The sequence below is a fragment of the Trachinotus anak genome, unplaced genomic scaffold, assembly GCF_046630095.1.
Source record: "Trachinotus anak isolate AG129_WGS33_773 ecotype Australia unplaced genomic scaffold, CSIRO_AGI_Tana_v1 ptg000015l, whole genome shotgun sequence".
In the NCBI taxonomy this organism is placed as follows: Eukaryota; Metazoa; Chordata; class Actinopteri; order Carangiformes; family Carangidae; genus Trachinotus; species Trachinotus anak.
In genome coordinates, this window is record NW_027273866.1 from 3,960,834 (window position 1) to 3,972,696 (window position 11,863).

Sequence of the window (11,863 nt, forward strand, 5' to 3'; positions counted from 1 at the left end):
CAGACTTGGGCTGAAGCATAGAAAACGTGATCTGACTCGCACAGAGGCAGTGAAAGCAATTTAGGAAGTGAGGCCGGGAAACCTCCCTGCTAACACATTTCGGTTCCCAGAACGTACCGCGAACGTCCGCTGGAGGGTGTGAGAACGTTCCCTGGATCCATAGACTGTGTATGGCTAGGTCCCGAAGTTCCCCCGAGGTATTTCAGAAACGTTTTCTTAACGTCCCTGTAACGTTTATTTTTGGCACAAAATTAAAAAAAAAAAAAAAAAAAAAAAAATAGATAAATAATGAAATAAGGTCCCGAGAGCAACCGTCAGGGAACGTTCTGCAGTTCGACGAACAAGAACGTTCCGCGAACGTTCGCTCAAGGTAACAGGAAAGTTTTCTGTGAAACGTTCATTACTGGTAAAAAAAACAAAAACAAAAAACAACAACCTTACACCTTAACCTTGCACCTTGCTTGCATCAAATTCAAAATGCGCATATATTTTTCATTCAACAATAACATTTCTCAGTTTCAACATATGATATGCTGTCTTTGTTCTATTTTCAATTAAATATCCAATCATCCCATTTTGTTTTTATTTACATTTCACCCAGTGTCCGAACCTTTTTGGAAACGGGATTGTAGTTACACCAAAACGGGCTTCATGGCTCATACACTGTTTAAAGCTTCTACGCCAGGATGTTTATATTATATTGGCGTGACAAAATGCTTTGTACATGCTTAAGAGTTTGAAAGTGTGAATTGAAGGAAATATGGGACAACAGGACGTAGGAATATATTTAGTTATCCTCAAGAAGACACAGGCTGACATTTAAAATTCAGAGTAAACAACAACATAAAGCCAAAACACATAATGTTACCACAGCCGGTACATAGAGACAGTCTGTGCATTTACGCACAGACTGTACAACTCTCCGTGCTACAGTAGGTGGCGGTGTGCACTCTTCACCTTGGTCATAAAAAAACCAAAGAAGAAGAAATCGAGGCAGACCTGCCCGCCAATTTTGAAGGATGTAAACAGTATCGTCCTGCTATGAAGAAAGCTAATTTTACCACATAACGGCGAATATTTCCTTGTCAGCGATGAATTCCAGCGGAAAAGGTAGAGCCCCACATACGTGTTTGTTCGGCTGGACAACTAATATGCTGTCAACATGTTTGACGTGTTGACGCTAGTATCATTGTTTTTTGGTAACAGTAGCACGGTAGTTAACCTGGTTAGCTAAGCCACTTTACTACCTTTTTATCTCGCCATTTTGAACGTACAGTTACACGTTTACGGTCTTAACTGACGCTAACGATACTAGTCGATACACAATATTTGTACGCAGGTTTACGAAGCCGAGCTATCAGCTAAACGGAGGTTAACAGTCTTACATTTTGTTGACAGGATCTGGCGATTCAACCCAACTTGCTGCCAGGTAATGTATCTTTAGGACGCTTCGTTTGTTTCATCCACACCTACAGATAAAACTACGTTACATTGCAACTTTGACATTAAAGATAATAACAGAAGATATGGTCCTGGATCTGGTTTGAGACCATTGTGCGGTTGTGTTTTTTCTTTCTAAGGTCATTTTGAGTTTGGCCATAAGCTTTGCTGTTTTGACGGAGGAGAGTGTACAGTTGATACAGCTAAAATTGGAGAAACATTTTTAAATCCTTCAGACTTCATGATTGACATGTTTTCACGTTACTTTCCGGTGTTGTAGTGGTGACAGCAATTCCATCAAAGTTTTTGTGCGAGTGCGACCTCTGACCCAGGGCACTGGGCTGACCACAGATGGAGATCAGAGTCTGTGTCTCACAGTCACCTCACCCAACACCATCCGTCTGCTCTCGAAACCAGAGCCACGAACCTTTACCTATGATCATGTAGCTGACATGGACACATCTCAGGTGGGTACACAGGGTTATTTTCAACATACTGAGTAGTAATAACCTGATTTGTCAGTCTGTATGAATCCAGTAAGCTCATCCTGGTCAGTGTGTGTGATCTTTATTTGTCTCTCTTAAACAGGACTCTGTATTCTCCAGTGTGGCCAAGAATATTGTTGAGTCTTGCATGAATGGATACAATGGTACTATATTTGCCTAGTAAGTGGTCTTTATGTTGTTTCTGTATGGTATAAAATGGAAAAACATTTTATGGCACAAGCATTCTACATCAAGCGTCATGTGTAACACCCATTCAATTCCTTATAATATTACTCTCTTACTTCTGCAGTGGACAAACCGGCTCAGGGAAAACGTTCACCATGCTGGGTGAGAATTCAGTATATTAGTTACATTTTGCATTACAAATTCTTAAATATAAAGCAATAGAATAATTGAAGTGGCAATTTTATGTTGCTCTAGGACCATCTGAGTTGGATAATTTCACAGATGAACTCAGAGGGGTTATTCCTCGAAGTTTTGAGTACCTATTTTTTCTCATCAACAGAGAAGTGGAAAGGGTGAGCTTTAATATTTCATCACTACAAATGTTGTAAGCCAATAGTTATTGTTTCTTTTCTAACAAATTTGTTTTTCCTCTCTTTTAAAAGTCTGCCCAGTCCAAAAGCTTCCTTTGCAAATGTTCATTTATTGAGATATACAATGAACAAATTTATGACCTCCTGGACACAGCCTCAGCCAGCCTTTTCCTCAGGGAGAACATCAAGAAGGGTGTGTTTGTTGAGGGAGCAGTGGAGAAGTTTGTCAACTCAGCTGCTGAAGCTTACCAGGTGGGTATTCCTTGCCTGTTAGGGTTTTTGTCTAAAAATGTAGACAAAATGTAATAAATCATTTTGTGCAGTACAAAGTGTGTTGTTAATTGAACAATGTCCAATTATTCCACAGAGTTGGGAGCATGTTAATCTGATTTTGACTGAACTGAATTAAATGCAGCTGTCATGATAAGAAATGGACTGTACAGAATTTGTGTTTAAAAACACTTAGGTGCTGTCTATGGGCTGGCGTAATAGACGAGTGGCCTCCACCTCCATGAACCGCGAGTCTTCGAGATCTCATGCAGTGTTCACCATGACTTTGGAGTCCAAAGAGTCCATCAATGAAGTGGTGAACATCCGAATGTCTCAGCTGAACCTGGTGGATCTGGCAGGATCTGAGAGACAGAAAGACACACACACAGAAGGCTCCAGACTCAAGGTGATGCTTCGTGCCTGAATGCTCTCACGCTGAAGTACTTCATTTATGATTTTAGTTGTTGCTAACAACTACTGTCTGCTTTGCTTCTCTTTCAGGAGGCCAGCAGCATCAATCGCTCCCTCATGTGCCTTGGTCAGGTGATCATGGCACTGGTGGACGTATCCAATGGGAAGAATCGCCACATCTGCTACAGGGACTCTAAACTCACCTTCTTGCTAAGGGTGAGTGTCTGTTGATGCAAAATACATTTTTGGTGTTTTTTTTTTTTAAGTGAGATTGTGTTACATTGCTGGGAATGTTGGTGTGGAAACTGTACAACTCAACTTCCCTGGAATTATGTCATTGTATGTATGGCATGTTCAGTGGCATGGATCAGGGATGGGGGCGTATGTGAAATATTTGTAAATGACTCCCTACCTAAAACGTATGTGTTTTTTCAATGTTGCCTTAATGTCTGCTAAAATCCCACATCTGTATGGGAAGACATTGTGTAATATGCACCATAATTATGGATTCTTTGACTGAACATTAATGGTGATGTGATGTATTTAAATGGAGACTAAATATACATTTTGAAAGTATTACATTCAAAGATGTTATGTAGTGTAACTATTTTATTTTTGTTTCAGGATTCTCTTGGAGGAAATGCTAAGACTTACATCATAGCAAATGTACACCCTGGATCAAAGTGTTTTGGAGAAACACTGTCTACCTTGCAGTTTGCCCAGAGAGCAAAGTTGATCAAGAATAAGGTACCTGTCGTCCAATAAAATTGTAATTTATTAATACAATCTAGACTTAATCAACTTCCGGTAATTAGAACACTTTATTATGTAATCCTCATCTTGCATTTATTCTGTTTTGCCAGGCTGTCATCAATGAAGACACTCAGGGAAATGTGAGGCAGCTACAGGCTGAGGTGAAGAAGCTTAAGGAGCAGCTTGCACTGGCTTCTCAGGCACTGGACTATGGGAGAGATGTAGCGCCAGGAGGACCTGGACTCCCCATGGGTAACAATATGTTTATGTTAACCTTTAGACCCTCAAAGTAACATTCTGTTTAAACCGTTGAAACATATTCAAAATTACAAACTTATCTTACAGTGGACCATAAAGTGGAGTAATTTTAAAGTCAAAACTTTATTTTTTTTTTCACAAATTTAAAATGTCTTTTCTCGCCAGGCCCATCCAGTGAAATTCAACATGATGTCTCATATAAAGCAAAGTTTATGGCCGCTGTTCGTCTGTGGAGGAAGCGAGAAGAGGAGAAGAGAGTATGGGAAATGTTTTATTGCACTGTTATCTATTTTTGGCGATTACACTGTTGTGAAGAAATAATGTTGATGCAGGGACATTTACGGTTATATCTGACCACGCTCAGATGCTGCTCGAGAAGGTGGCTCAGCTCGAGGAGGCCTGGACACAAAAAGACAAGTTCATCCATTCCAGCCGAATGATTGTCAGGTTTCGAGAAGACCATATCTCTCGCCTTGAGAAAAAATTGAAGGCAGGACAAAACTTATTGTCAGACAAGGATTCTCAGGCTCTGATAGACCAGCTGAAAGAGGAGATCAAGATCCTGCGAGATCAGGTAAAAATTATGTAATGCCCTTTGAACATTGTCCGACTCATTGCTGATGACTACATCTGATGACTATACGCGTATAATGTGTAAATACAAGGTTGTAGGGGGACCTATAGTTCAGATGCCAAAATATCATTTTCAGCTTTTTAAAGATTCTATGAGCAACTTCAGTAATCCATTTCTTTCCTCTAAAATCCAAGATAAGTTTCCTCATAGTCCCTTACTTTAAAGGCAGTTTTACATCTGTGTTAGGCACTGTATATTTATTCTACTAATTACCATAGAGCTCCACAATTCTCCTTAACTTCAGGATCTACTCTTGTATTTGTTCACCACCCTTTTTTATGTGCACACTGCTGCTCCTTAAGGTTGAACATCACCCAAAGATGACTCGATATGCAGCCGAGAACTTCAGTCTCAGAGAGGAGAACCGGCTGCTTCGTTCTCTTGAATCAGTGGTGAAAGCTGAAGAGGTTGTTGCCCAAGTTGCTGCTGAGCTGGAGGAGGCCTTCCAGACTGCTATGGAGTCCGAAAGACTTAGCGAGAGTAAGATAGATATCATGAGAGAGCTGCGAAAAGTTTTCATATCTTAAACAAAAATCCTCTATATCTATCTACATGTCAGTAATTTCACATTGCTCTACAACTCCAGCAGCCTCCTCAACGCCTGCGGCTGCAGATAGTGTCTCAACAGTTACGACCGAGAAGCTGAAGGCTCAGCTGCTTCAGAAACAGTCTGACCTCGCAACTGCCCTTCAGGCCTTTGAGGAGTACAAAGAGGTCACCAAGTAAGGAGGGAATTACCCAGAAATGCTTTGCAGATGTTCAGGAGCAAGCTGCTTTTAAAGCGAGAAATACATGCCAAGAACTTGTGGATATAGGAACATGTACAGTTTTTTTTATTTGAAAAAGTAAAAACTTCTTAGTTTTCCATGTGGGTTTTTTAAATTTGGCCGCCAGAATATTATTTTTTCATTCTAAGGTGAATTTGTTTTGTTATCTTAATGAAAGGCGCCATTTTTATCCATTGCTTTTATAGGTTTTAAAGTATGTTTTGCAGACCTTAATGTGGTTTTTGGATGGTGCTTTGTGTTCCAGGAAACAGATGACTCAGCTGGAGTCTGAGAAAAGGTACCTTGAAAAGTCCAACAGACATTTGGAAAACATTTTGGAAGCCACAAACGCCTACAAAAAGCAGGAGGTCTCTGAGCTGAACAGGATTCACGTTGAAACTATAAAGGTAAGGGGATGTTGAAATTTGTATTCAGACTGCTGTGAGGTAAATTATAACCTCATTCGAAACCTGACAAAAATCATTCTCTTTTATCCTTCAATTATCTATTATAACAGATTCTCACCACACCTACCAAAGCGTACAACTTGCGGTCCCGTCTCGTGACTCTCTCCAGCCCGGACCACCTGAATGGGACAGACAACAATGGCGATGACATTTGGGAGGAGCAGCCTCCTTCAGACATGTCTGAGATGGCCTTGACTGAGGAACTGCGCCAAGTGCAGGTGAATCAGCGTAAACTATTCCTGAAATGTGTGTGCTATGATGCATATAGTCAATACACCACACTGTCATACTTTATCCATTTTCTCATCAGGAGCAAGCTAGTCGTGTCCAGACACAGCTGAATGAGGAGGAACTAAAGAACAGCAAGCTGATGCAGCAAATTGCAAAACTTGAAGAGCAGATCACAGTGATATCACAAGAGTCTGACCACAAGGATGAGGTAGATCTCATCTCCTCACGTTCCTTATTTACAGTTTTATCTTATTGAAATTTAATTTAATGTAAAAGCATATTGTTATTTGATGTGTGTAAATTTGGAAAAACATGATGCTCTTTCACTTCACCATTTTGATAACCTAATTGTTCTTTACATGTTATGCAGCAACTTTCTACTGAGAAAGCTAATAGGAACAGAGATCAGCTCAGCCTGCAGGAAACTATCAGCGAGCTGCAGCAGAGCCTGCAGTCTGAACAGGAAGCTGCAGATGGTGAGGCTCTGACGTTTAACCTGCTTTGTAATCACCTGTTTGCTGGCCTGGACTTTTTCTGGCAATATACTTGGAAATTTCTTTCATATGGAGGTTGGGGCAAGAGCGCCAAGGTCATCACTCTTTCCTTTCCCTTCCTTCAGTTCTGAGGAGTGAGATCCATGATCTACGCCTGGTGCTGCAGTCGTCCGATAAGGAGCTGGCTGATGTTAAGAACGAGTTAAGAGACGGCCAGAGTGAGCAGCAGAGAGAGATGAGCCAGCTCTCCAGCAGTCTGATCAGCACACAGCTCCAACTTGACAAAGTCCAGTAAGCATGAGTGTTATACATACTCTGTATTGTGACTGCCCTTGAACTGATGTGTTTTATGTGCCTACATCTGCCATGTCTTCATTCCAGGCTGGAGTGGGAGCAGCTTCTGGAGCAGCATCGAACACTGCAGGATTCATTTGACCAGCTGCAAGCTGAGGCCAAGTTTGAGGCTGATCAGGCAAGACAGCAGCTGCAGGACAGGCAGCAAGAGATTGATGAACTGAAAGCACAGCTCACGGTTAGTGAACTCATAAACCCAACTGTAGTCTTTTTTTTATCCTAAAATGTAGGCTGTGATGTCTTAACTGTCTGTTGTTTTTTTTTTATTCTGACATTTTTTTGTCTTGACTGTAGAAATTGAATAATTCTCTGCAAAATGAGCAGGAGCACACAAGCACCCTGATCTCACAGTTAAGAGAAAACAAAGAAAATACATCAAAGTGAGTTTTTTGTCTGTCTGAAGTTTTGTCTTTTTATGAATTGTTTACAACAGTTTTCAACTTCTGAAATGATTCTTACATTAACATGAGTAACCTTGGTGTATACCTTCAGAGAACTCATTGAAACTGTGGAGCAGAATACACAGCTCAGAAATCAAGTCTCAGACCTGACAGCACAAAATCAACAACAGGTCAGTTTTAAGGACAGTATGCATGTTATCTTTGAAATCAGTAAGTATTTAGCATAATGGTAATTGGAGCTTAGTAGCTAAACCTGGTTGTCCCATTTTTGTTTGAAGGTGGCCAAACTTCTCGATCTTGAGAAAAGTCTAACCTTTACCAATGAAATCATAAAAGGCTTGGAGCAGAAGATTGACCAGGATAAAGTAAGCCTGAGTGAATTATTCTCTCCCATTTCTTATTTCTTCAGATATAACTGTCTGAATGTGTCTTGTCTTGTTTTACAGGATGTTGTTCTAGATCTGATGAACCAAACCAGAGACCTCCGCAGTAAGCTGAGCCAGAAGGACCAGACCATTACCCACCTGTCTGGAGATGTCAAAGACATCACGGTACTTTTCTCTTCCTCCTACTTCACCCTTGATTTATCTGAAATAACTTCATTGGTTGCTGAAGTAGTTTACAATCCCTTATTTTGCCAAATCATACTGTACATAGATGTAATGTTTGAAACGGTCAGGACATGTTTGTAATAATATCTTTCTATTCCAGGCCAAGTACAATTCTGCCTGCCTCGAGAGGGAGGATATCAGGGAGCAAAACTCTAAGATGCAGACAGAAATTTGTGACCTGAAAGAAACTTTAGAAAGGAGAGTGGCATCGAATAAAATAGAGGTAAATTTGGTCATATTAAACACCTCTGTTCACACATTTCCATGTGGACTTTTGGAAATAAATTTTTTATTTTTTAATGTTATGACTCTTTCTTATTGTATGTAGCAAAACGTGAAATAATAAAGCTACAATATACATAATGCGTGTGTCTGTCTTTAGGTTGAAGTGTTGCAGGAAGAAGTGGCTTATGCCACTGAGGAGGTTGAGAGACTCACTACAGTCTTAGATGAGCAGAACAGCCTCCTCCAAGCATCTCAAGAGCAAACAGCCCAGAAGGATGTCATCATAGAGAATCTGCAGCAGAAGGTGAAGCGTCATTATTTCAACACACAGTAAACACTCCAAATTATCATGAGGGTAAAAAGAAATAATGAGGATAATATCTTATTAAAATGACTAATTAAAGAAATTGTCCTCTTGTACCAGGTGCAACAACAACAAGAAGCTGTTGAAAAAACTACCAGAATAGGAAGTTTCAAACCGCTTGTTGAGCTGACAGTCACACCTAAATCACTACCTCGGGTAAAACCTGTTTATGGTTCAGTTATTCTTTAAGTATGGTGCATATGCACAAACGGTGCATATGTGGTTCATTTTGTTTTATTTTTTCAATTTTCAGTCAGAAGTGCATCAAGTTCTCTCTTTTTTTTTGTTTGATTTATGTGTTTCTAAAGACGCCTCATACTCCAGGAAGCTTCAGTAGGGATCTGACCCAGGTGCTAGAGAACCAGGAGAGGGAGCTGGAGAATCGACGCTCTTCCATGATGACCATGGAGATTCTTCTAGCAGAGCTGAATGCTGAGAGGGCTGCCAAGAATGAGGAGATCCAAAGACTCAAGGTACTGTTTAAATTTGTGCAAATATTAATTAAATGACCTTACAGCCATTCAAAATCACCTGGAAATGTTCATAGCAGAGTCTTCTGGTTTTGAGAGGCTATCCGGCCTTGTTGTACCTTGCAAACGTTTTAAATTGAAATCACTCCATTAAAATATTTGCTTGCTTGGGTTTTTTTTTTTTGTTTGTTTGTTTTTTTTAATAAATGCATTAAGTTTTAATGGTCTTAATGACTGTGAATTACATCAATAATAACTAATAATCTGTATTACCTGTCCTCAGATGCAGCTCACTGAGAAAGAGATGGTCCGAATGGAAATCCAGGCTTTGCTTGACAAGTTTTATACCAAGCAGAGCCAACTATCAGAGAATGGAATTAATAGGTTGAGTTTATTTATCCAGTTATTTAGCCATTTGCGCCTCTAAAATCAAAGAGATCACCTGTTGTTGATGGCATAAGGAAAACCAATGATGTTATCTTGTGATTTTCAGTGAGGAGTTGAATGATGCCATTAAGCAGTCCATTCTTAACGAGCTGCAAGAGGAGAGAACTGAGAAGGTTTGCATCTTTCTCTCTGCTGGTTTTATTTTTTCTCTTGAGTAAATCCTTTATTCAATACATGTCCCTCTGTCCTTGATTAACAGAGCAAAATACTACAGAACCTGACTAACACTCAGAAAAGGTAAGCACCTATGTGGAGAGGTTCATTAAGTAAATCAATTAATGTGTTGATGTTGCTAATAAATCTTATCCTTCATAAATTGTCGATGATTGACAGCTGTCTTTTCATTCTGTGCTGTGGATCAGACTGCAGGAACGGGAGGCCATGCTGGCTCAGTCTCAGACCTGCGTTCAGGAGCTGACCACCGAGCTGAGGAACCGCTGTTTAGAGCTGCGAGAGCTGAACCAGAGGGCACAGGAGGAGGAGAAGCTACTCCAGGTGAGAGTGGGAGCAGGCTACACTCTCACTAAAGAAAACATTTTGGGATGATTTAGCATCAGTATATGATACAGTAGAATCTACAAACAAAGCTAAAAATCTGCATTGTTTTTACTCCATGAGTGTCAGAATGCAAGGATGGTGAGGTGAGTTGTTTGTCCAACATCATAATTTTAACAAAATATCTCTAAGATAAGTTGGGATAAGATGGAACTTCAGTCAACCTGAAAAGAATTTGCTTAGGACATTCAGGGTCCCTAGAGGACGATTCCTAATACATGCAAGGCACCCAGTTGGGGTGGGGTCTATGACATTTTACTGTGAAAGATGGCTACATAACAGCAATAACGTGAGAAAATGTAAGGAGCACAGGGCACAAGAATGTCTGCCATCTTTGCTGTTTGTGGACGATGACTTCATGATTTACAGATTACAGGGCTACAAAGATAAGAGAAGGGGGACTCTATATTTAATGGAATGTTGATATCGACATATATGACAGTAAGTTAACTGAAAATCCTTTAAGGACCAGGAAGAAATATGAATGAAGCTCTGAGAATTGATTTTACATTTTACACTTTATTTTTGCAATGCGACATTCAAACTCAAAATGACCCGGTTTGATGACACAAAGGGTGCCCAGCAACAGTCAGACTAACAGATAATGCGTAGCTGACTTGATTAATACACTTTCTTTCTTACAGGAGAATGAGGTTCTCCGTAAGCAGAACATCAAGCTGTCAGAGGAGAATGGAAAACTTGTGGGACATAAGAACCACAAACAGAGGATTGAATATCTGGTGAAGCTGAAAAAGGACAACACAAAACTTCAAGAGGTAACTAACATTTCTGCTGTCTTTAAAAGATGCTTCTGCTCGGTCGTGTGAATACTGTTAACACATATCAACATTCAATTTTGTGCTTTTGATTTGCTTTAAAGGAAAATGAAAAGCTGCGAACGGAAATTAGCTTAATGCGAGACCACAATGGATGTCCCCCGCTGGAGATGATCTAAATCTCTGATTGCTAATTGTTTGAATGGAGGTAAAATTGCATCTTTCACAGCTGAAATTTGTTTTTATTATTATTATTTTTTTAAAACTCTATTGACTTAACTCTTAATGGTTTAATGTACAAAGACATTGTAAGTCATAATTTTTATTCCTTTTTTTTTATTCAGGAAATGTGAAATAATTTTGCTTATGACACATACAGACTCATATTATTAAAAGTCTAACAAATTTTGCCTGGGGCATACTGTACCTTTACACCGATCTGCTATTGCAGCAACATGGACACAATAAGTGCTTTAGATGTACAGCAGCACACTTTGTCATGTTCACAGCCTACATGGAAATGATCACAACGCTGAATGACATCTAAATGTGAAAACTGAACATTTCACATGTTCATAATTTTTTTGGTGCTTATTTCTGATGCTGTGATTGTGGCTGATGTCTGACCATGAGTGGTATCCATGGTATTATGTTTGTTGTGTATTTTTCCCATCATACTGAGGTGATAATGAACTTTTTTACATACTGTAATTAAAAATATTTTTCCTACCTCTGAGCTTTAATTTCTCACTTCACATTCTGTTAAATTTTTTCCTAACGATTTCAAGTAAAAATGTATATTTAAAAAAAAAAGGATTTCACTGAGGACTTCAACTAACAATTTATCTGCTGATGCATTTCTAGATTAATTGCTCAGCTGTCTTGTCTATAAA

The 11,863-nt window shown here is 39.6% G+C and overlaps 1 protein-coding gene across 2 annotated transcripts; it reads left to right on the forward strand.

Moving 5' to 3' along the window:
* Positions 1-895: 895 nt before the first annotated feature.
* Positions 896-11,699, forward strand: kif15 (kinesin family member 15). 2 transcript variants are annotated; one of them, XM_071497542.1, is made up of 36 exons: positions 896-1,110; positions 1,399-1,429; positions 1,721-1,907; positions 2,029-2,105; positions 2,236-2,273; positions 2,367-2,464; positions 2,555-2,734; positions 2,949-3,158; positions 3,254-3,379; positions 3,788-3,910; positions 4,027-4,168; positions 4,340-4,431; positions 4,539-4,748; positions 5,111-5,287; positions 5,388-5,530; positions 5,841-5,982; positions 6,093-6,260; positions 6,353-6,481; positions 6,644-6,749; positions 6,893-7,058; positions 7,149-7,299; positions 7,416-7,501; positions 7,614-7,692; positions 7,801-7,887; positions 7,969-8,073; positions 8,234-8,356; positions 8,516-8,662; positions 8,783-8,878; positions 9,031-9,195; positions 9,476-9,576; positions 9,686-9,752; positions 9,839-9,876; positions 10,002-10,134; positions 10,839-10,970; positions 11,075-11,178; positions 11,315-11,699. In XM_071497542.1, exons 1-35 carry the CDS (start codon positions 1,092-1,094, stop codon positions 11,147-11,149), a joined length of 4,149 nt encoding a protein of 1,382 aa, XP_071353643.1. In that variant the 5' UTR covers positions 896-1,091; the 3' UTR covers positions 11,150-11,178; positions 11,315-11,699. The 2 variants fall into 2 exon arrangements, with proteins under 2 accessions (XP_071353643.1, XP_071353641.1); XM_071497540.1 differs by having other exon boundaries at positions 11,075-11,699.
* The last annotated feature ends 164 nt before the right edge of the window (positions 11,700-11,863 follow it).